This window comes from Leptidea sinapis, chromosome 22, assembly GCF_905404315.1.
Source record: "Leptidea sinapis chromosome 22, ilLepSina1.1, whole genome shotgun sequence".
Classification (NCBI taxonomy): domain Eukaryota; kingdom Metazoa; phylum Arthropoda; class Insecta; order Lepidoptera; family Pieridae; genus Leptidea; species Leptidea sinapis.
Window position 1 is genome coordinate 9,080,058 of NC_066286.1, and position 26,128 is coordinate 9,106,185.

At 34.4% G+C, this 26,128-nt stretch overlaps 1 protein-coding gene across 1 annotated transcript; it reads left to right on the forward strand.

Annotated features, from left to right (window-relative positions):
* Positions 1–25: 25 nt before the first annotated feature.
* LOC126970831 (GPI mannosyltransferase 3) lies at positions 26–25,962 on the forward strand. Its single transcript, XM_050816975.1, has 10 exons — positions 26–157; positions 499–770; positions 1,557–1,782; positions 3,271–3,418; positions 7,679–7,807; positions 10,597–10,749; positions 13,634–13,735; positions 15,683–15,862; positions 17,956–18,175; positions 18,971–25,962. The coding sequence occupies exons 2-10, from the start codon at positions 507–509 to the stop codon at positions 19,052–19,054; spliced, it is 1,506 nt and encodes a 501-aa protein (XP_050672932.1). The 5' UTR covers positions 26–157; positions 499–506; the 3' UTR covers positions 19,055–25,962.
* Positions 25,963–26,128: the final 166 nt, after the last annotated feature.

Genomic DNA, 26,128 nt, shown 5'->3' on the forward strand with positions numbered 1-26,128 from the left:
GAATACAATTTAGTAGATACTAGATTCAACTTGGAAGTGTCAAAAAGAAAGACGTGAGTCAAAAATTTGATTGATTTATTTTTTGATCTAGTAAATATTTGTTATCACTCATCTATGGTGCAAGAAGCTGATAGCTGTGGTGTTGTTAACTTTTGAGGTTAGTAGCTAGTAATACATAAATAAGTTTTGTAGAAATATTTATCGTTATCTAAAGTATGAAAATGTTTGTAATTAAATAATAATTTATCTGTACTATGTAAATAGATTCTAAAAACAACAAAGTTCATTCAAGAAACTCCTAATAAAAAGACGCGGTAGTGGACTGGATATCATTAACTCCGTTTATTGAGGACATTTACATTTTTGAAGCTTGATTTTGGATAATGATATAGTTATATAATATCACCCTATTTGAATCCTTCACTCCTTTTTATTTTTATGAACTAGAACGGGTTGGTCTTTATGTCTATTTATAGCTAATATATGTAATCATTTTAGGCGGGAGAATGGCTTTGGCGAGCGGTCTGCGGCCGCTCCAAGTTTTTATTCTATTATTGAGTGCCAGGATTTTATCTGTCTTTCTGGTGCAAACCTGGTATGTTCCTGATGAATACTGGCAAACATTGGAAGTGGCCCACAAACACGTATTTGGTTATGGAGAATTGACTTGGGAATGGCAAAAAGGCATACGAAGTTACTTATATCCAAGTGTAGTTTCAGCAATATACTATGCTTTGAAATTAACCAGCCTCGATTATCCTACGATTGTGGTAAGTACAAATAAAAATATACATTTAAATGTTTTAAGTAAATTGTAAATAAACAAACATAAGAAAGAAAGAAAGTAATAAAACAAAGGTAACTTAATTGAAATAGTTTCATACAGGGTAATGGCACATATCTACCAATAATGCTACTTTGACTGCCTGAAAATTATTTGCTGCAAATTCTATCTATATTAGAATTTTGTTTACATCACAAACTGACATAAAAAAAGAACATGATGTCACCCCTCGTTTTTGATTGAAGAAAAACACTTCAATAAATAGGTAATATCCAGGATGAGTAAAAAAGAAGGATTCCCAGCCGTGATATTAACAAGTGAAGCACTTTTATGCTAGTGTGTATGCTGTTACGGGGGATACCAGTAACACAATTTTTTCTACCTGTTTTACACTTTTTCACATAACACACAACATCATTTTTAAAACATTTTATTGCCACACAAAACTGATCTGGTAAAAATCATAATGGCTGCCGATTGGCTTATATTGGTGTAAGTGTGTGCTTGGGGCTATGTACTTAGACATTTACCGGCTTGTTTAGGTGCTTTACTGTTTTGTAAGGTGGCATGGAGTCCTTCTTTTTTTACTCATCCATGGTAATATCATATTTTCAGGTTTTAGTTTAATTTTAGTAATACCATGTACAAAATATATTGTATTATTATGAAGACACAAGGTGTGCTATGCATTTCATAGTTTCTTTATTTCTTACTTTCTATTAACATACACTTATGGATATAGTGAAGGAATTGTAGTGTTCTGTTGTTTCAGGTACTGGCCCCAAGAATTTTTCAAGCTGTTCTAAGTGCTTTTGCGGACTACAGCTTTTACAAATGGTCAGGAAATCGTAAATGGGCACTGTTCGTCATACTAACATCATGGTTCTGGTTCTATACTGCAAGCCGTACACTGCTACAAACAACGGAAACTGCACTGGTTGCAATTGCACTGTCTATGTTCCCATTTAAAGCAGGGAAACCTAGTTATTATGAAAAAGGTTTGTATATTGTATTTGAAACATGAAAGACATTTTTTCAACATTTATTTGCATTTTATCACTGCATACATATATACACACCATATTGTTTGATTGCATTGTGCCATCTTGTAGTTAGTAGTTTGGTCTTTTTTGCTTTAGTAGTAACCTAATATGTTCATTCCATTCCTGATTGGCTAAAGATGTATGTGTTCTAGCGCTATTGTGATTAAAGACCACACCCTTTCTAATGATCAATTCCGGACATTTTTCTCAACTTCTTATCGCATTAATCTCATCAGTGAGATAGCCAAATCATATACCCCCAATAAAACAGGCGTATCTAACTTGGTTTGCGGCGCTGGGCACAAAGGATCCGAACTGCAAAGTTCTTAAGTGGAAATATAACCGTGCCTCCAGATTTTTTCAGCGGCAAATCGCCCGTGCGAAGTCAAAGCTCGTCGTCAAAATCGGCTAGCAGCTTTCCAGTTACCCGACCGGAACACGCAAGTTCTGGTCGTTGTCGAAAGCTGCTCTTGGTAACTTCAACCAGCCGTCCATGCCATCAGAGCTGAAGTACAGTTCAGACAGAAAACTGTTAGGCGAGCTCTGTTTTCGTTGGACGTCAGGATGTCGAGCGGGCCGGATGGCAAGCCTCGCCTAGTATCGGAATCTCGAAATCTCGAGCGATTGCCAATTCCGTGGCCATCTGGAGGGCAAAGTCAAATTGGCTTCGAAGAACCTGGGCGTCATCAATAGACCACGGCAATACTTCAAGCCGGCCCACATTCTAGCGCTCTACAAAGCGCAGGTCCGGCCACACATGGAGTATTGCTGTCATCTCTGGTCTGGCGCACCCCAGTGTCAGCTCGATCCATTTGACCGCGTGCAACGCAGAGCAGCTCGAATTGTCGGCGACCCAGTGCTCTGTGAACGGCTGGATCACTTGGCGTTGCGTAGAGACGTCGCTTCATTGTGTGTCTTCTACCGCATTTATCACGGGGTGTGTTCCGAAGAGCTGTTTAACCTGATTCCTGCCGCCGAATTCCACCTTCGCACGATACGCCACAAGTTAGGATATCATTCCCACCATCTGGATGTGTAGCGGTCCTCCACAGTGTGGTTTTCAAGGAGCTTTCTTCCACGTACTACAAAGCTGTGGAATGAGCTTCCTTGTACTTGTACTTGTTACGATACGACATGGGTACCTTCAAAAAAAGCGCGTACACCTTCCTTAAAGGCCGGCAACGCTCTTGTAAGCAAGAGAATATGGGCGGCGGTGATCACTTAACACCAGGTGATCCGTACGCTCGTTTGTCCTCCTATTCCATAAAAAAAAGCTTTTTGCGCCATTTCTTTTTTCTTAGAAATGCATTTGTTTCTGAAGAGGTAGTAGTTGTTTAATTAAATTTTTTTCATTGAATGGGTTTATTACCGCCACAAGCAATTAAAACAAGAAATGGACATAACAACATGAAAGCATTTAATAAGGGTGTATAACTTTTTCAGAAGACAACAGATGGGTGTGGATTGCTTGTGTGTCAGTTTTTGTTCGCCCCACTTCTGCACCGTTGTGGATTGTTCTCTCAGTGTATAACTTAATGACAACCAATAAGGGGCCACTCAAGCAATTGCTGTCTACATATTTGCCTATTGGGTAATTATTTTAATTTTTTTTATGGATCACTTTTAACACTCAATTGAAACATTGTTGTCATATTATAAAAAATTGAAAAATAATTTTAGGCTTTCCTTGCACACCATTTCTAAAAGCTATTTTAAAAGAGTCATGTATCTTCAACATTAGAAGTATATTATGAGAATGTATAATATATTGAAATGGGATTCTGCATCTTTTAGTGAAATTAATGGGCAAATGAGCCTTACACCCATATTCTAAGTCGTTACCTCGAAAGTCCCTCGACTAGAACTCAGTCGAGGAGGCCTCAAGGAATGACTTGAAATGACCTCAAGTTTGGTATTCATAGTTGTCAGTTTGAGGAATTCATGAGGTTCTTTGAATGAGTTGTGTCAAGTGATTAGTGAAGTGTCAAACGAAAGTGAACACATAAATAAACAAATATGAACGCAGCGTAATTAGAATTCCTTAAATGCACTTGAAAACAAAAACCTATGTTTTGCGCAAAAAATTGTGTGATATTTGTGAAGTGGGTGGCTTGGAGAAGAAAATGTTTTGTTCGCTTCGCATTATACAAGTGAATTCAATCGTGTGTTGTTGTTCTTATGGAGAAATTATTGGTTTAAAATGACTGCAACTGGAAGACAGCTTTTCAATGAAGCCGAAAAGATTTGTCTGCAGGAGTTAGTGATCAAATACAAATTAAATTCGATACCCACTATGGGGAGCGCAGTGGCTAAAAAAAATGCCTGGCTTAGCCTAACAGAGGAGTACAATGCCATAGAAACGAATTCAAAAGTAAGTACTTACTGTAGTTGAAAATATATTTTATTCTATTATATTCACTTAAGGCAAACTTTACGAAACACTTGAGCAATTATTTCTTTATCACTTTATTTTTAGAGGACTGAAGCTCAACTTAAAAAATGTTGGGACAATTTGAAAACCAGGCGTAAAAGTATGTTGGCCCTAGAGAAAAGGGTAAGGATGAGGACCGGTGGTGGTTCCTTTAATGCTTACATACCTAGTACCTCTAGCCAAGTCCCGGTACTGGAGGATGCTCTCGCTGAACAGACAGATGTGGAGTTGGCAGTGTTAATCGACAGTGATAACATACCTTGTAGTGTAGGTAAATAGCATTAAAGTACTTCTGGTACTTACTGCTTTAAGTTTATTGCCATTTGTGATTTTTTATGACTGTTTTTCTGTTTGGCTGTAATCCAAATTGATGATGTGATGTTGTTAGACACGTCATCTCAAGTACCAGCAGTTGAACATGTGTCAGAAAGAGGTAAAATAACCAACCTCTTTAAAATTATAAAAATTAATATTATGTTATTATATATTATGTTTATTGTTGAGTATTAATGTTATTCGTAATTTTACAGAAAACATTATAAACACTCCTCCACATTTGACAGAGTCCCGGTTGACTGTTTATAGTGCAGCTCCATCACAAGGTAGTTATAAAAATATTTTGTCAAAGTTTAAAATGAATGTACATTCAATTAAATTAAAAAAATGTTATACCTGAACACATTATAATAGGAAAAATAGTTGCCATAATCAACCGCTTAATTAATGTCTGACGTAAAATATACTCTTAACGTTTATTACCAGTTGTTAGTGGTAGTGACTGGGTCGACAGTTTAACTTGTTCTCTATTGATGGTATGGTTAGAGAGACAGAGACCACAGGCCTATTGTTATTATTAAAAAAAAAAACAATAAATGTCTGAAATTGTTGTTTTACATTTACAATATAGGTCTTATTATATGATTTACATTTCAGGGTCAAGAAATATACAGACCAGAGTGATTCAAGAAGAATTTCATATCTGTCAACAAACATATGAAAAATCTCAGCAAAGGGAAGAGGAGCTGCATAAGCGCAGAATAGCTGAGAAGGAGTGGATGGTGAAGACAGCAGAGAAGATTATTCTCAAAGCCAAAACTGAGAGAGACGCTGCAGAGGAACTTCTCCTCTGCAATAGAGCCAAAAGAGAAGAGGCTGAATTAAGTTTAAGAATATTTAAAAATAAAAATTTTGAAAATTAATTTAGTATTAGGTTGTATGTATATGTTTATTTCAATTTTATTGTGGTATAAAAAACTTTATTGCTTAGTATTCATTCATTTATACATCATCCATAAATTTAGTTGTAAACAGTATTTAACAAACTTATTAATAGAACAATAATAGTAAAGATTAATATTTAAATTTTCCTTAAAGTAACGTTTAAAAAAATAAAGTAACATATAAAAAAATGTATGTATAAAAACATAATAAGATGTAGGTGTTAACTAAAATGTCTTGCTATAAATGCAGCCATTATAACACTACCTCATGCTGTATCACCAGTGTGAGGTACTGGAACTACAGCAAGATTGGTTAAGGGTTCAATCATTTCTTGATTGGTCTCAATACTAATATTATGTAGCACAGCACATGCCACTATAATATTACATGTATTTGACAGATTATTTTGCAGTTTTCTATTCAAACATGCAAATTTTCTTTTCCATACACCATTATACCTTTCTATAATATTTCTAGTACTGATATGGGCCCTATTATATTTGAATTCAGGTTCTGATTGTGGATTATGGACTGGTGTATACATGTATGATGACTGCATAACCACTATCACCAATCAGTAAACCTGCAATTTCCCCTTCTTCAAATCTCATATAACACCTGTTATTATTAAATATTCTAGAGTCATGGACAGATCCAGGCCAGCGTGCTACGATATCATATATTTCCATCCGAGCGCCACATACTATTTGCACATTAATTGAAAACCAACCTTTACGATTGCGAAATACTTCGCCGTTTTGTCGGTTTGGATTTTTTATTAGAATATGGGTACAATCAAGGCATCCAATAACCCCAGTAATTCCAGCAACACGATGAAATTGAATCTTTACATTAGCTCGCTCAGGGACGCCAGGAAATTTAATGAAGCGCCTTACTTTTAAAGCTAAAGCTTTCGATACATTGGCCACAATCTTTGAAACGACTGATTGACTTATTTGGTGCAAGTCGCCGCAAACAATCTGTAAAAATACCGATTAAAGTTAAAATGTATAGATACAAAGCTTTGTATTGCAATCTTATGAATGTAGACAAGTTATAAGAATACTTACTTGAAAGTTTCCAGTTGCGTAAAATTGTAAGGCTGCTAGCATTTGGGTTACGGGTGGAATCGGCAATCCACGATTGCTGTCTCCAGTATTTTGGAAGAGCAGGGGTAACAAAAAGCTTGCCACAATATTTTTGGTGAAGCGGAATCTTATTCGATTCATTTTCATCATAAATTTCCATCGGGTTTTCTGCATCTCGTAACTATCGTCGCGATAGGTAGTCGTAAGGACTATCGTACATATATTCAATAAAATTTTCGAAAGACATTATAAAAAATTAATGAAATAATGTCTTTTGTAGCTAACAATTACTTATAAACTTCCTCAAGGTAGATGGCGATCAACCTTACATTTGACAGTTGGTTCCTCGACTCAAACTCACCTCGAGTGAGGAAGGTGTTTGAGGTAAGGACAAAAATGAGAACTGTGAATATGAAAACTCCTCAGTGTGGTTGAGTCGAGTCGAGGAAATCATGAGTTTACGACTTAGAATATGGGTGTTAACATCTTATGTCTCAAGGTGACGAGCAGTATTGTAGTGCTACTCAGAATTTTTGTGCTTTTCAAGAATCCTGAGCGGCACTGCATTGTAATGGGCAGTGCGTATCATTTACCATCACCTGAACGTCCTGCTCGTCTTGTCCCGTATTATCATAAAAAAAGTCTTCAAGGCATACATCATGGAGTACTTACAGGAGCTGTTCCGTTTGATTCCATCAGGCGAATGTGCTATTCGACAACCGCGCGTTTTGCGAGAAATTTCTTGCCTCGCACAGGCATGTTGTGGAAACAGTAAATGATTTAATCACTTATCACCAAGAAAGTCACATTATAAAATATACTTATTTTCTTTTTCGCCCATCTATCGCATGTCGCATTACAATCTATTAAAGTAGGGTAGAAGTTGTATTATTAATTTCTACTATCGCTTTCAAGTCAGTTTGTCCGCGCGGTCTAAGGCGCAAGATTTAAGCTCTGGTTCCCAAGAGGGAGAGTAGGTTCGAACCCCACACCTGACAGTCTTTTTTTATTATAAATCATAATATATAAATTTGTTTATTTTTCCATGCTGATATTAATAAAAAAAAGTTTCACTTGCATAGTGGTTTCATAAAATCATTTTTTGTTTCAGTATTCTTTCTTCTGGAGTCCTTATCGGACTTGACTCATTTATGTATGACAGACTAATTGTGACACCTTGGGAATTTTTCAAGGTCAATATTATTCAGGACATTTCCTCATTCTATGGAGAACACCCATGGTAAGTTTATTTATTTTATTTAATAGGAAGCAAACATTGTATGCAATCTTATGGTATATTTACACATTAATTACTTATATTATTTAACATTGTATACCCCATTTACGGGCTAACTAAAAACATTATTAACATATGACAAATTCCTCGTTTACTTACTATCTAAATTACTTTATAAATTACCTACACAAAAATATAAAAAACTTATAACTCTAAACAAGTTTACAACTCTAAGTTGTGTTGTTTAAATAAAATTGCCATTATTGTCTACGGTTCAATCAGCTGTTACCACTATTTAATCAGTGACAGTATCTCGATTAACTAAATTTTTAATTAAGTACATGGTCACTGGGTCACTAAAAATGGGTCAAGTCGCCATTTTGGCATGCAAGTATTATGCTTGTATTTTCGAAAGAATAGGACTAAAAAAGGTAAACCAGCGAAGCCCTTGTAGATGAATCTTCGGCTCGGCACCTGGAAGGATAGAATAGCCGAACGAATTTGACAAAGAGAATCTTCCCCCTCGAGCGGGCTATTTATGAGACAGCTGAAGCAGGAATGTAAGAACTACTGTTGTACCCCTTTCATTAATAGAGACCACAGATTACAAATTTAGTTAATCACACTTATTATATATTTTATTTTATGAAATGCTCACATAATGCCTCTAATTATTTACGGTATGTGTGGATTGATGCATCTACTATACTCAGTAACTCTTGTGTTTATGAGTATTAATTTACTTTTTTTTTTTTTTGACATACTCGTGTAAGCCTTTAAGTTTTTCACATTTGAGTATTTTTGTTGCGTCACTTTGCATAAATTGTAATTGAAATGATTTGTAAAACAATTAAAATGTAAATCTTGACTTAAAAGAGTGGCAATGAGTTTCTTGCTACTTCTTCTCATTAGCTCAACCCTTTACGAAGTAGTGGTAAATTCAATAAGAAACAATTTTTTTTTTTTTAACATTCATGAATAAAGTATTTTTGAATTTGATTATACTGTCATTGGTTACATAAAGTCTTAACAATGCATATTTGTTGGCATGTTTTATAACAACACATTGATTTGACTTTTGTCAATTAATAGGCCCACTATTCAGGCAAAGAAAAGTCTCTGCTAATTGTTATAAAGTATAATGTTCAAGTTAAGTTGTGTCCATGAAACTTTGAGATACTAGTGCAAAATAATATTTATAGGTAATAGTTAGTATTTTATAAATCTATACTAATATTATAAAGCTGCAGTGTTTGTTTGTTTGTTTGTTTGAACGCGCTAATCTCTGGTACTACTGGTCCGATTTGAATGATTCTTTCAGTGTTGGGTAGTCCATTTATCAATGAAAGCTATAGGCTATCATTTTTTTTCAAAATTAGGGATCCGTAATAAAATTTCTATTTTGTAACACAAGGTGTAAAATCGAAAACCTATTTTTGCGTGCGCTGCAAAAACTATTGACAATAGAACAAAATGATGTACAGGCTATAATATAGGCAATATTTTATTACTTATAAAACTATCGGCGTGAATTATACTTTATATGGCAAAACAAAGTCAGCTAGTATCAGATAAAAATTTTATCATTACATCTCATTCTTAGTATACTATGTTTCAATACCTATCTGTAATTATCAAAATTTGTGATAAATATTAATTTATTCAGTAACCAAAAAAAATTCTATTTTGTTTTTAAGTCTTCTATATGTTACTCTGTAATTCTAGAATGGATAGATCTGTTTTAATGAAAATTAGTAAATAATATTTTAATGTAATTGCGTACGTGAAATGTTGTAAATCATATGGTGAAAATTTATAACTACCAATGTAAGTTGCCCTAAAGAATCAGGGGTGTGCATTGGTTTTCTAGCAAGGTAGGCACAGGTAAAGATACAAGTACCTAATAATATAATAGTTAGAAAGTGAGATAGATTATGGCTTTGGGGGTTAATCTTGCGAAACATTTGTTAGAAAATAAGCCCCGGCCAGTATTTAGTCAGTAGGCATACTTATTAACGCTGTTAAATTGAGATGACATGTTTTTGGAACATTACATATTCATCTAGCCTACATTTTTCTGTGGTAGTATATCTTTCACGAATATGTTTTCTAAATTTGAGTAGGCAGTCTTATAAAGTGTCTATCAAAGGTTTTTATCGTAAGCCAAAACTTACTGGGTAGGTGTATAGCAATTTGATTATAGAATAACGGAACTAAATTAACTTTAACTTGTTATTCTAGCAGTATATATTAATTTATATTTTTATTAAGGTAAGCATCGTCTGATTGCCTATATGGAATGCACGCCCCTGTAAACAATATAGTTGAGAAGGTTAAATAGTTAATTGATACATGTTAAATTTCAATTTGTTATCTGCTCTTTTCTTATTCTTCTTCTTTCTAATTCCACCTTCGCACGACACGCCACAAGTTAGGATATCATCCTCACCATCTGGATGTGTGGCGGTCCTCCACAGTGCGGTTTTCAAGGAGCTTTCTTCCACGTACTACAAAGCTGTGGAATGAGCTTCCTTGTGCGGTGTTTCCGGGACGATACGACATGGGTACCTTCAAAAAAAGCGCGTACACCTTCCTTAAAGGCCGGCAACGCTCCTGTGATTCCTCTGGTGTTGCAAGAGATTGTGGGCGGCGGTGATCACTTAACAACAGGTGACCCGTACGCTCGTTTGTCCTCCTATTCCATAAAAAAAAAATTCATTGGAACTTTTCTTTGCAAGAACAATCGGTCCCAGTTTAATTGAATGTCTTTAAGTTAGATTTGATATTTCCAGGTATTGGTATTTAACTCAGGGTTTGCCTGCAGTACTGGGAATCAGTTTGCCCTTGGTTCTCTGGGGTATATTGGCAGTGGTCCGCAGACCAAAGGAACACATAATTGGTGTGGTCATTCTCACAGCAGCTGCCTTTCATATCATATTGCACAGGTGAGCTAATCATTTACCAGTGGGAGACTCCTTTTCACAGGATGCCGGCTAGATTATGGGTACCGCAACGACGTCTTTTCTGTCGTGAAGCACTAATGTGTAAGCATTATCGTGTTTCGGTTTGAAGGGCGCCGTAGTAGTTAGTGAAATTACTGGGCAAATGAGACTTTACCTATTATGTCTATAGATGACGAGCGCAATTGTAGTGCTTCTTAGAATTTTTTAGGTTTTTCAAAAGTCCTGAGTGGCACTGCATTGTAATATTGACACACTTTTTACACAAATTATCTTGCCCCAAGTTAAGCATATTTAGCCTGTGTTATGGGTTACAATACAATGATATATTTAATACAATATACTTACTTAAACATACATAAAGTCATATAAACATACATAAATACATTTAAACATCCATGACTCGGAAAAAAACATCCATATTCATCATATAAATGCTTGCAGCTACCGGGACCTCTAGCTTAGTAGGTGGGATCGCTAACCACTCGGCTATACAGGTCGTCAATGTAATAGGCAGCGCGTATCAATTACTTCACACTGAACGTCCTGCTCATCTCATCCCTTACTGTCATAAAAGAAAATTATATCTATATACAATAGTACGGCCCTGCTGCTTTTCTTTTCCTCTAGGTATTAAAAGCAGTGGTTAAAATTCCTTGATTACTGGTGTTTCACAACCACTTGACTATCAAGAAACTTTGTGTCACATAGCCAGGTTGTAATATATCTGGTCACACTAAACATGAGATGGATATTTAGTAAGGACACAAGAGTATGCCCGGTTCGGTCTGGTAATATTTTGGAGCCAACAATATGAAAAAATAGCAATTTAAGAAAATATTTATCAAGCCTTTATAACATACGAAATAATGTTACTTTATTATTAATTCAGTACTAAAATGGATAAAATTTAAGTGTAAAACCACTTTTACAAGCAGAGGCTATAGAGTAATAATTGTATAGATGTTTGACATAATTATAACTTTCAATGAAATAGCTGCCCTATGCCTTAGTAATAAGATTAATTTTTAGTCGCACTCAGTTTAAAGCTACGGTGGACTCTTAATACATTGATAATAGTTTACATACACTATGCTCCTCTAAGTCATAGGTTCTCAACGTGAGCGATAACGCCCCCTTGTGGGCGTTTGAGACTTTCGGGGGGTCTATAATATAATATCTTACGTTTAACTATAATCGTGGCAATAGCTGTTTTAAATTCCCGACTGATAGTATTATGGAAAAAAACATATTCTCAAAGTGGGCGGTGAGCAGAATAAGGTTGAGAAACTATGCTCTAAGCTATGTTATAAAGAACGATATTAAAACATAGGATAAAAAACTCTTAAATTACTTTTGGCCGTAATAAAGCATAATATTGGATGAACTAAAGCCAAAGAATGCGTATGCCTTGTTTATTTAAAACTTTCTTATGCTTCTCCATGTTTGAACGACTTTTACTCCGAGAATTAAAAAAGAAAAGAATATATATGCTTACATTACTAAAAATAATATACATTTGAGCTATAGACAACGAACTGCATATTTTCCTTCAGAATAAACACCCGGATGATTCAACGATTTTTATTTGATGGTCCATTGGCTGCAAAGAGGTTGTTATACGTCATCTAATCTAACTAAGACCAAAAGCGACAATCTACCAACTAATAATATTCAATATTTGAACCTTACTCATCCAGAAAAAACTTAAATATAATATTATTAGATCTGTTTTTATCAATTAAGTACGTTCTATACATGCAGATAAATCACGTCGAATGGAAACAATGCCGAAATATGGAACATGTCACAAATTAAACCACATCAGTATAGATGTGGCGTTTAGATAAACGCTCTTAGTCACGGGTTATCCTGCCTATAATCGGCAGGCCGTATCAGTCGTCACGCCAGCATTAATGAGGGCATTTGCCGCTCTTATTATACCAGCTGTTTTAGAGCCAAATGGTATTACCTGCCGCGATGGAAAGCGTCCTGATGGAATGTCGCTGGTGGCATGGGCACGGGGAAGGGTGCTGGTGTGGGACGCGACTTGCGTCGACACTCTGGCTCCCCTGTCATGTTCAAGTTTCGTCAGTTGGTGCTGGGGTTACTGCTTCGACTGCCGAAGACAGCAAGCGTCGCAAATATGTTTGTCTCAGTGAGTCATACATCTTTGTGCCGTTTGGTGTCGAGACACTTGGCCCGTGGGGCCCAGAGGCGCGAAGAATGTTCAAAGTACTATCTTCGCGCCTCAATAAGGCTACTGGAAACCCAAGCGCTGGCAGCTATTTCGGCCAACGGATCAGCCTTGCTATACAACGCGGAAATGCTGCCAATATTCTTGGTATTTAATTTTATGTAGTCCTAGTATTGTAAATATAGTTATAAGATTTGTTTTGTTTGAATAAATACTCCCAGTTGCCACAAATGACACCATAATAAGCATCGACTGATATATCTATACATTGAAACATTTACTCCAGTTGTTTAAAATACTTACCTTAATAGTACATAATATGTTATGTTTTTTAAAGTGGTAACCCTCACTTCGAGGATTAATACACAGATAAAATTTGAAAAACAAAATTTTATGAACGATGCGGGATCCGAACCCACGACCTCCGGCGTTCCGTGCCGGTGCTCTAACCAACTGAGCTAACCCTTCGAGTACCGCCTCGTTATAAAATTCTGTTTGCTTTGTTCTACTCTTATTAATTCAGTTCAGATTTGATTCGGACAGTGACAGTTGACACACGATTAAAGAGAGAAGTGTGATAACATTGTCTTGCACACTTGCGGTTTCGCTATCAGAGTACGAATGATATATTTTATATAATGTAAATTATTAAAAAAATCTCAATTTGTGCAGTTTGATTAGTCACAAGGAGTTCAGATTCGTCCTGCCGCTGCTGCCGATGCTGATGTACCTTGCCCAAGATGTCATCGTGCCATGGAGTAGGAAAGCTAAAAAGTAAATATTTCCATTTATATATTTTTTTTAAGTTTATAATATAACTTGATATGCTTAAGGTTTCACACGCATATCATATTAAATATTGTGTGTATAAGAAATTGACAAATGATATCGCGGACTTTTTTCTAAATGTAAATCTTTATTATAATGGCTATCATTTTCAAAAATAATTATGTAAATCTGACTCATAGAATCAGATATTAGCGTGTTCGAAGAGGAGTAAGATAGTAAGATTAACAACCCAACCTTACCACGCAAAATAGGCGCACAATAGACGTCGCGTTCCGGAGAGTAACCCGTGAATAAAATATTAAATGTGGGACGCTTTTGTCCAAGAAGAGGGAGAGAGTGATTGAGACCGAATAAGAGAGAGTGAGAAATGGCGAACGTATTAACTCTTGGCTTAACTCGTGCCGGTTAAGCACGGAGCCGTGGTTAAGTAGAACATCAACACAACTAGCGTTGTATACCTAGTGCAGGTTTAGCGCGCGGCTTAGTAATTATATGACCTCGATTTTTATCACATGTTTTAAGTACTGTGCTGTAGATACGCGACAAGCAACGCAATATCAAAATATAGAAAGCCAGGAAACATATACAGAAATGATATTATAAAAACATCATCGATACTTATAATATAATCCAAGTCGGGCAGGCTTTCCTATTCTTGGACATTTTGCTAAACGTAAACAAACATTTTGGCGTAGACAGTTCAAGGCTGATAACATAAATACCATGTTGACTTAAGGCTAGTAATAAAGACTATTTATTTTTGCTTTTTAATGTTGCTATATTAAAAACAATGGTAGCAGCTTTGATATTTAATTTAAGAAAAACGCAGGTGTTTAAAATCATTGAAGTAGCTATTTTAGATTACTTAAATTTAATGTTTCATAGGGCATCGTAGTTTGGTTTTGTTTAGTGACCGCAAAATTAAAAAACCACACTCCATAGAAAAACGGATCAAGTCCGTTTCGTTCGCAACGTAAATGAATTAGAGTAGGTTTAGAAATTCGAGATTTCAATCAATGACGTTCGGGATGAAACTTCGGAATGAATGGAACCGTAGTAGGAAACACTTGAAACTTTGTTTTTCGTTGAATAAGAGTAGACCTACCGTATAATTTCTGCATCTACGCTTTCTATTGTGTTTATTTTTTATTTAATTTGTTCTCTGTCCTGCGTGGCGAGCCCAAGTGGGCCTATTTTCCGATTTAATTGCGATTTAGCACAAAGTGACAGAAGAAAGAATTACCGACTAACTTTCCCTTATTAGATACCTAGATAATATTTACGTTTGTTTGTTCGCGATTGACAACCGACCGCTTATCTACCTCGAGGGTTCCGTTTTCGAAACTAAAGCCCGCATTACACATGCTTGCCACAGGCACTCTCTCGCTCTGTCGCATGATGGTGGCGACACACTATGAATCCATGAAATACTTATAAGTATAGATAGAGACGAACTTATAAGTTCGTCTCTATCCATCTCTGACCACTCTCATATTTCTCTGTCACCTTTCAACCTTGTGTAGTGTTTTCCATCGAGTTCAAGGCTTTTGACCACCAACGTTTTGGCTACCGACGTCATGGAGTCATAAGATATCCCAATTAATAATTACATTTATATAAATGCTGTTATTTATTACTCTGTTAGTAATGTATTGTATATAACTATCACTTCAGTTTAAAAATAATATAATAGCACCTAATATTCGGATCTTTAGTTAAATTTAATTCGTGTAAGTTAGTTGGCACTACAGCAGTGCTAGCTAATATTTGCTAGCAGTAATACGGTTGGGTATCGTGCCCTATAGAAGCTAGAGCGCTCAGTTCGAGTATTCATTACTCATTGTGAATTGTAAGGCGAAACTTTGGCCAAATGCAGTGATATTAATAATTCTGTAATTTAGTAGAGATCATTAAGTGATTTTATATTTACAGATGGCAACTGTACACCCTAGCCGGCTTACTAGTGGTGGGTAATGTAGCACCTGCTTTCTACTTTGGTACCGTACATCAGAGCGGCCCGCTGCGAGTGATGCCCCTGCTACGTGAGGAGATCAAAGACAATAAAACCTCTGTACTGTTTCTGATGCCTTGCCATTCAACACCACTTTACAGGTACTAATTATAACTTTTAACTGAATTAGATGAACAAGTATATGATCCATCTGATGTTAAGTAATCACCACTGTTTTTACTTACAATATAATAAATAACATTAGTTAGTATATATGTCTAGATAGAGCTTCTTGCTGTTAGACAACTGATGAAAACAGGCCAAGTTTATTACTTTGCTGTATGTGACTCTTTGTAGGTGTGCGTGCATTGCTCAAAGTAGAGGTTAACTTCCAACCTCAATTTTTTTCGACATTTTGACAGCTGAATAAAGTATATCTAGACGTTTAAATGCTTTAAGTAATAATAATTGACACACTTTTACACAAACTATCTTGCTCCAAACTAGGCATAGCCTGTGCTATGGGTGCAAGGTTGCAGTTACCTTGCACCCATAGCACAGGCTATATATCAAAAATATGCCAATAACTCCACATCAACATGGTTTCTATAAAGGTCGGAGTGTTGACACGAATTTAATTAGTTTTAGTGAACTCATTCTCGATGCTTTGGATGATAACGCACAGGTAGACGCTGTGTACACTGATTTTGCTAAAGCTTTTGACAAAATATGCCATAAGACCTTATCACATAAGCTTTATCGGCTTGGTATACACGGCGATCTTTTTCGTTGGATACAATCCTATATAGAGAATCGTTCTCAAGCTGTTGTCTTAGGTGGTTATACATCGCGTTACAAATCTATTCCTTCTAGAGTTCCACAAGGGTCCCATTTGGGACCATTACTGTTTATATTATATATTAACGATATTAGTGACTATATAAAAAATTCTAACTTACTTTTATATGCTGACGACACAACAATTTTTAGAGTTATCAGAAATGTAAAAGACTGTAATTCTCTTCAAGTAGATTTGAGTAGCTTTGAATCTTTTTGTTATAGCAACCATCTTTTTTTGAACTCCGATAAGTGTTTTGTCATCATTTTTAGTAGAAAGCGATTACCAGTTATATTCAATTACAAATTGTGTAATAAAAAATTGACTAGAGTTACTCAAATTCGTGACTTAGGAGTTATCATGGATTCAAAGCTAAGTTTTTTGCCTCACATAGATAAAATGTTAAGCAAAGCATATAAACAGTTAGGTTTTATTTTACGAATTGGAAAGCCATTTAAAAGGCCTTCCACGTATAAAATCTTATATAATAGTTTCGTACGGAGTCACGTCGAGTATGCCTGTAGTGTTTGGAATCCTGTCCATACTATCCATACCAACCGAATCCAAGGACTCCAAAAAAAATTTGTAAAGTCACTCGATTATAATAGTAATTCTAGGTACTCCAGCTACGCTGAATCATGTAATATTCACAATGTTGTCAAATTAAGTGATCGCCGAAACTCTTTTGATGCAATGCTACTTTATAAAATCGTAAATAACCACATTGATGCTCCTTTATTACTACAGGCCCTTAGTTTTCAAGTCCCCAAAAGAAATATACGTACTTGTCGAAGTAAACCCTTGTTCGTAGTTAAAAAAAGTAGGACATGCTATGCTGGAAATAGTTATATAAGACGGACCTGTCGACTTCTTAATGGAAAACTTGCTGATTTAGATATATTTTAAAGAAACCTTGTCCAGTTTTAAAAAGAATAGTCTAATTGTGCTAAGAAAAAGTGAGATTTGAACGATTATAACATTTTTATAATTTAGTAAATAAGTAAGTAATTTAGTAAATCTTAGTTTATTATTAACATTTTTTTTCTAGTACCTCTATTTATTTTTATTTTGTATAATTTATTTTTCTCTGCTGTACTTTAGTCTTAATTGTCATAAAATATTAATTTTAAGGAAATTGTAGGTCTAATTCATAACTAACATCTCTTTGTACACCTGAATATGTATGTGACTGTTTGTTTCTAAATATATAAATAAATAAATAAATATATTTAATACAATATACTTACTTAAATGTATAAAAATACATACAAACGAACCATGATCCAAAACAAACATGCATATTCATCACATAAATGTTTGCACCTACCGGGCTTCGAAAGTGGTACCCATAGCTCAGTAGGCTGGGGCACAAACCACTGGGCTATGCAATACAATTATTGTGTGATTTTTTCACAGCCACCTCCATGCAAACATCACCACCCGCTACTTGCACTGCGAGCCCACATCTGCCAACACTGAGGCAGAGAACTTCTACAACAACCCGCTGAGCTGGTGGCGTTCCGAACTAGCCAGAAAGCAGCCGTACACCCTGGTGGTAATGTTTGATGTGCTGCGTGGACGACTCGAGACTGTGCTGGCCGACTACGAGTTACTGTATGATGTACCACACACCGAGGTACATAATTATTTATAATTCTTTATTGACTACATTTACAGATTACAGTAAACCACAGCAATACTTAATGCCGGCCCACATTCTAGCACTCTATGAAGGCCACTGTTAGCTGAGCATTTTAGCCGTAGGTTAGTGGACTGTATAGAAGGACTAGGAAACTGGCCTAAGGAAGCTGCACCGCTGGTTACACTTAATCCAGCTCTTGTTTGTAGTCCAATTCAAAAAGATAGATAGAGGCTGTAACATGGTCTAAAAAACGCTGGCCACAAACTCTACCGGTGAATACTACCTTCGCACGGCATGCCACAAATTTGGATTTAATCACCACCACCTGGATGTTTGGCGTTTCTTTACAGTGCGGTTTTCAAGAAACTTTTTTTCCACATAAAACCAAGGAATGGACTCCTTTGTGCGGTGTTTCCAGAACGATAAGACATGGTTATCATCAAATCAAGCGCTTACAGTTTTCTAAGAAGCCAGCAACACTCTTGTAGTTCTCTGATGTTGCAAGATAATGTGGACGGCGGTAAGCACTTAACATCTGGTGACCAGACACTCATGTCTTTCTCTTCCAAAAAAAATGTGCTAGTCTTTTGGATAAACTTTTTAAAAATGATTGAGGTGGTCATAGTTTGTTTGTAAATTATTACAATATAATTTTGTAACATATTATAAATTGTATAAGAAAATGAGACAATTTCGGATTAATTAATTGAGCATTTAACACAAAGAGAAGCATAAAAGATATTTTTATTTTTACTTCTCATTTATGTATTTATGACCGGTTTGTTTCAGCTACCAGAAGGTGAAGTGAGTGAAAAAATTCTGGTGTTCAGAAAGTTAAATAAACGTACTGTGCAGCCTGATCCAGTTGTGTAATTATTATAATTACATAATATTACACTCTTACACATGAAAGCTCTATTCTATAATGTCATTACACTTAGTAATCACAGGATATTTTCGTGTGACACTTGAAACAATGCCAAATCAAATTTTTTATTTGATCCAGTGATATTATTTCTACGTGGAAAGGTTTTTGGGTTAAAAGGGATTTGAATAATATCTTGTATTGCCAGAAGAAGAACGCATGAAACAAAAGAATTAGTATTTTTTAAATGATCTTTAAAATTAAATGATTTTATTTTAAAAGGATATTGATGTGCATATTTCTAAAATTTTGTAATGTTAACATTAATATTTGTTTACTGAATTTTAGAAAAATAAAATAATATTCTAATGGCTTTATAGAATAGAACAGTAGTGGTTTTAGAAAACTTAAGAGACATATTTCTGTAGGACAACTTTTAACTAATTAACACAGGTGAATTGTTTCCTGTGAACTGGTACTGTTTCTTAGCGAGAATTAAATACCTTATAAATAGAGATGGGATCTATAGTCGATTAATCGGATACCGGATATTCTAACCATTGTAGCTTGTAGCTGTTATGTTAAACTTAGTGTTAGGACGCGCTTGAATGACATTTACGGCCTTACAAATAAACTTGGTATTAAGTTATACCTGAGAATAAACCAAGCATATGCAAAAAAAAATACAAATTGATATTTTGCATATGATTGGTTTATTCGGACGTATAACGCATCCCGCGTTTATTTACATTAATATTAACACACTTTCGCGCGCGTAATCAACGGATTTGAAGCTCAGAGGGATCGGATCGCGAAAGGTTTATAATTATCATTGTATTAACAGTGTTTTCAGCGCTTATAGCTAACATTTTGTGTTTACTCGGTTTATTCTCTGGTATACAAAGTTTATTTGTAAGGCCCTAATGTATTTATTTTTTCAACTTAATTTATCTTATGTTAATAAGAAATTATTATTGGATAATAGAAATTCACCCGATACGGGCTATCCGTCGTATCTCTATTTATAAACCATCGTTTAAGAAGTCTTTAGACTATGGAAAAGTTTTATTTCATGAATGTTGGGATGACAAATTATCATTAACGTTGTTATGCATTTCTATTTCATTTTTATACATATTTTTGTGACAAAGAATGTGACAGGAATTTAGCCTCTACAGTTATCATTTAATATTTTTTTATTCATCAGCTGCTCGCCGTACAGTTTATTTTCGTGGCTCACAAAGTATTCATTCGGATTTTATGCACAAACTAATAGGTATTAATTTTTGCCTAAAATCCTAATTTGTTTAAAAAAAAGTAGAATTAGACCTTACAACATGGGCAATCTGGCAGTGAAAGTTATGTCAAAATCAATTCATTGATTTGACGGAACAAATTGACAGACTACTGATCTTTTCTGGCTTTATTCCGTGTTCATATTCCTATGCATTTCGTAAAAAAATTATTTTTACAATATAAACACACTTTAATTTTATGCGAAGAATTTGGTTTGTAGTACAAAATCAAGTTTGTACCCCAAAACAGTAGTAATAGTTATTATTATATAATTGACATTATTTTTTATGATAAAGACATTATTATTATTATATTTTTTACATGTTTCCGTAGTAATTCAATGATAAAAATTCAATTGATATTCATATCATTAATTAAAATAGCTGTACAATGATGGATTATTGACATAATTATTGCATTAAATTAATTATTTAAATGTGTTAATTAAATTTAAAATATATATATACAAACATACAAAAAAATTAAACAAATTTCATACATTTTTCATTTCATTTATTCAGAATTTACTTTTATTAATAAATAATAATTAATTTTTGTTTCTAAGTTTTGATTAGTGTTATTGTGCTGCGAGTGTCTAAGATTATAATATTGTGTATTTCACAAATCCATGAACTTATAGCCAGAAATCTTGGCACTCTGGCTGTCATCAAATGAGAGAGCGGTATTGCCGATGTAGCTATCTTGCTCACAAGTTCGTACATGGGAAAATGTATAATATCTACTATTAAATTTTACTCGATTATTCAAATATTTTTTTTGCATTTCGATCATAAACAGTAACGGGTCGAATTATTCGAGTGATATCTGTAAGTATTTGGAAAACTGTTTAATATAAAACATAAATACGTTTATAAACGAAAAAATATGTATTTGTAATATTATATTACTGTGAGAAATTTTAATATCGAAATTAAATATTCGACGTTCTACTATTATAACAAAATTATTGACCCCGCGTGCCAGTAATTTATTGAATAGTATATATCCTATTACTAGTGTTATAATACTATAACAAATATACTTGCCAAAGGTTCATTTAAGAATACCTCGGGTTTTGTAATTGTACTTCAAATGATCCTTTCATTCGTGTGACGTAAATATTTTTACTTTAGTTTGTAGTTATGGTGCACTGCATTTTTCAAGAAAAGTGTATTATCACAGATGTCATATTTGACATCTGTCATGTTTTGATTTGACACTTAATAATGATCAATTTCTTTGTTGTCTACAGTCATAAACATATTCTGCTGTAGTATATAATGTCATACCCGTGTCTCGAATTGCTCTGTGAGTATTAAGGCAAGGGATATAATAAGAACTAAATCAAGTTGTAACTTAAAATCATAGCAGTAATATGTTAAATTGTAGACAACATTATATTTCTTATTCGAGCAAGCCGAGGTGCAGACAGACGAATTATTTATGTACCATAGAAATTAAAATATACTCTTTTATAATTAATGATTGTTCTATATATCATCTCGAGACCACCGATTTAACAAGTTTGAATATATATATTATTTTATTTACACTTTCTGTTGGGACTTGATGCATTTGCAACATTATTTTTGGTGAACTATAATCATCTTTAATTAAATTGTATTTTTAATGATCAACCTTATATATTCAATCTAACACTATCTGGTATTTGTTTTGAAATCTATTAAGGATACTGTGTTATTTCAGCGGTTTGTCAAACTAATATGGTAAGATTTTTTATTTGTCATTTCGTTTTGTGTACTACACGGCCACATCATCTTTGGACCTCCTCACTGGGACTTGAAGCCCTCTCTCGTTCCCCTTTCATCCCCTCGCTGTCGTCCTGTTGCGTCAATACGGTTTGCAGTTCAATACCGTTACATATTCATTGCTTTGTTTTTGAAGTCATTGTTATGTTTTGACTTTTGTTCTGACAGAAAAATAGACACTTTTTTACTTAACCCAGATTCTTACACTATTTTTTCATCATTATAAAAGTAATAATCAGCAATAACAACAACAAAGCATACAAGATTTTATGACGATACGTCACTCGAAAGGTTAGCTCAGTTGGCAGAGCACTGGCTAGGAACGCCAGAGGTCGTGGGTTGGAGTCCCGCATCGTTCATAAAATTTTGTTTTCAAATTTTATTTGTGTATTAATCCTAGAAGTGAGGTTTATCACTTTAAAAACATAACAAATTAACCTTTACATTAATCAGTAATTCATAAATTAAAATAATTAATAAAAATGTTCTAGTGATGCTTGTTTTGCACACCGTAAGGCTTCGTTCACACGGCATTGTCCTGCACGTTTTTTTGCAGTATACGTCTTAACGTATAAATAGTGACCCTATAACGTTCATAGAATCATTCACACGTCGATTGTACTTCAAAAAAACGTGTACCGCTTATACGTTTAAACGCATACTCAACGATCTTGTCAAGCAAATCGAATGAACTTTGACGTATTCGGTTCGCAGTGGCATATGGTATAGCTTTGCCTCCTTCACACGACACGATGTCATACGTGTTTTATCGAATAGCAACCGAAGAAGCGTTTAGTACCTGAGCGTCTTTTGGAGGGGTGGCAGCGTGGATCCATCAGTGACGTCTACTCACTGTGACAACTGTGGAAACTGTGGCTATTCGTTTATACACGAATGAAAATTTACCATATGAACACCCGGTTGACTATACGTTGAAAAACGATTACAGAAAAACGTGCAGGACAATGCCGTGTGAACGAAGCCTAACCAAGCGACGATGTGACGTCATCGCCGTCTGATCCAGAGATGACGTAACCGGGTAGTAGTGCTTTCTGTTGTCTTGTCTTGTGGCATGTGACTTCGAACAACTCTCGTGGCGAGTTGCACATTTATTATTGATATGTACGGTTCTCCAAAAATAATGCGAAACGTTAATCAATATGACACAAATTTAGTATCGAATATATTGATAATTATATACATTGGCTTATTATTAATCTTAGTATAAGGTATTTTGTGCTAAATTAATGTAGCTTTAAGATTGGAATTGCAATAGATATTATGATATAGTACCTAAGCTTAACACATTTTGCTCAAGGTTCAAAGACGAGTAAGTAATGTTTTCCTTAGTGGATTATATCATATTGAAATGTTTTTATATACTTATATTGTAAGATTAACATAAGGAGTATAAAGTATTTTCTGTTTTAGAGGGATATTATTTTCATTGTGTAGATGACAATATGAAATAATATTTCGATTTATTTTGTATGCATCAACATAACACGTTTTCTTTTAAACGAAATTTTTGTTATATACATTTTTTTATTTGAAATCTGCGTACACCTACCCTAAGAGTGGCAACGATTCTGTGATTCCTCTGATGTTGTTAAAGTCTTTGTGACCTTGATCACACATCAGGTGATCCCCTACACTCTTCCATTAAAATATACTGAATATCATGTATTTGAGCAAAATATAAGTAATTTTAATATTTTTTAATGTATTGATGAATTTTAACCTCCTGTCATCTACCCGATAAAAGTAATAGATTAATTCCTTTCGTGGATTTGTGCCCTATATGGGGGTTGTGTGTTAGTATGTTTTTAAAGACGAGTGTAATAGGATATTAAATATTAGGTTGGAAAAACATTAAAAGTGTACTAACTCTGAGGCTTAGACGTGGGATTAATACCTTTTTTCTATAAACAAATGTATTTATACAAACATGTCCTGCACGGCACATTGCAGTTTCAAATCATAAAACTGCATACTCAATATCTATACTAAGGCCAGCGAGTTGTGATAAAAAATGTAAACAAACGGACCGTTACTAAGTTACATTGCAAAAGCGACCGATTATTATCTCCGTCCCTATCACTCGTACGCAGTAATGGCGTCAGTTGGACGATGATAGCAGTTGTTTCGTGGTACAGGAAAGCAGTCGCAGTTGTCAACATTTAGTCCGCCATTTTGTGAACAAATTCATTCCTGTTTGTATTGCGTTCGAAGTGATACGTATTATTACGTTTTCGTATTTACTTATCAAAGTTATCAAAAATATGATTATATATTAGTTTAAAACTAAAAAACACGCTAAAATCCAAAAAAATCTCTTTGGTATTCAAAAATTTCCTAATATTAGATAAATCGGTTAAAGATAATGGTTAAAATATAAAATTAACATCAATTCCTGCCTTATCGACGATAGATAAAATTTATATAAATTAACAAAAATCTTATTTTGCAAATTGAAAAATGGAATAATTTTATCAAATTAATGCATTGTCATCGGTTCTAAATAAATCTACGAAATTTGAACGAAAGCTGGCCGTTTAAGCTGGATCAAAATAGCGTCCAAATGAGACGGTTACAAACAAACATACATACAGGTGAAGCTAATAAAAAACCGTGTAAAAATATCTTTATCTTGTCTCTTTGGCCTTCTGTACAACTGTCTCAATATGTGTTTTTCCAACCTATTTATCTATTGCTAAAAAAGAAACGGGAATCTAATATGGGCATACTGTGAATATATTTAGAAGTTTAATTTCAATGAGTGGCATTGATTTTCTTTCCATGTCTTCTCAATAAAGCTCTCAAGTTTTCCTAAATAATGGACAGAGTTCAAATTTGTTGGATAAAGTTCTGTTTAACATTTTTTTTTAATTCTGAATAAATAATTCAATTTGTATAATAAATAGTCTGGATGTATATTGAATGAAAATGTAAGTTGAAAAGATAATTTCACTTTCTTTTTATAATTTGTTTGTTACAATAGAATTCACAACACTGATAAAGCTTACAAATCTTAAGCTTAACATCAGATAAACGGAAAGCTTATTTTTTTACACCACATAAAAAAAATATACTTGAACCTTGAAGATAATTTATGCGTCTAGAATCTAGATTGAGCCTCTTTCTACTTCTATAAGGCAACGCATGATAACAGTCCTGGTTTATGACGATTGTGTATGACACGTTACGTCTTACACTTTCCATATGTCAGTCAAGTGTGCGTGCGTTGCTGAAAATAGAGGCTATTTTTACAGTTACAGTTAGCCGCTATTTTTTTCAACGTGTACACATCTGTCACAGTCAGTCTAGGCGCATGAATTATCTATGAATTGAATATAGGCACTATCACATTGCAGTAATTTTTGGAAATATGAAGGCAATGAAACTAACGAACTATAAGTAAATGATTTTATAACACTCATGTAATATACTCATAAAACAACCGAAAAATGTATTCCGCGCTGTACATTGAGACATTGAAATGATGGAGACGTAAAAAAGACAGCTAGTGTATGCCACTGTCCAAACTTTGTGTAAACAAAAGTTACTCACTGTCAAAATGCGTCACAATTAGGACACTTTTGACGCATCGTACAGGAATTGCGCGCGGTAATATCTGCTTCTTTTTATATATAAAAATATCATTCCCAAACATAACATATATTCACAGTATGATATATTATGTCTCTGCAACAGCTATGGGGTTCTTAAGAAAAAAAATTGTAGTAATAATATTTGAAATTTTGATAAATTTACATTAGAATTTTAGAAAAAGTTTTGTTGTTGTAAGATGTCTTTAGTGTGAAATTTAATAAAGATTTTATTTTACGGTATTGATTTTTTGTTTGATTTCAATAAGGGCTATATTTCACCGGGACACCATGGCGGCGCAACCAGTCGCCGGTACCAACAAATATATACAGCTATATAGAAAGTTACTCACCTGGTGTACGATTGGTGACGCGACCAGATGGACGCGTGCACAGAATGTTACTGGTC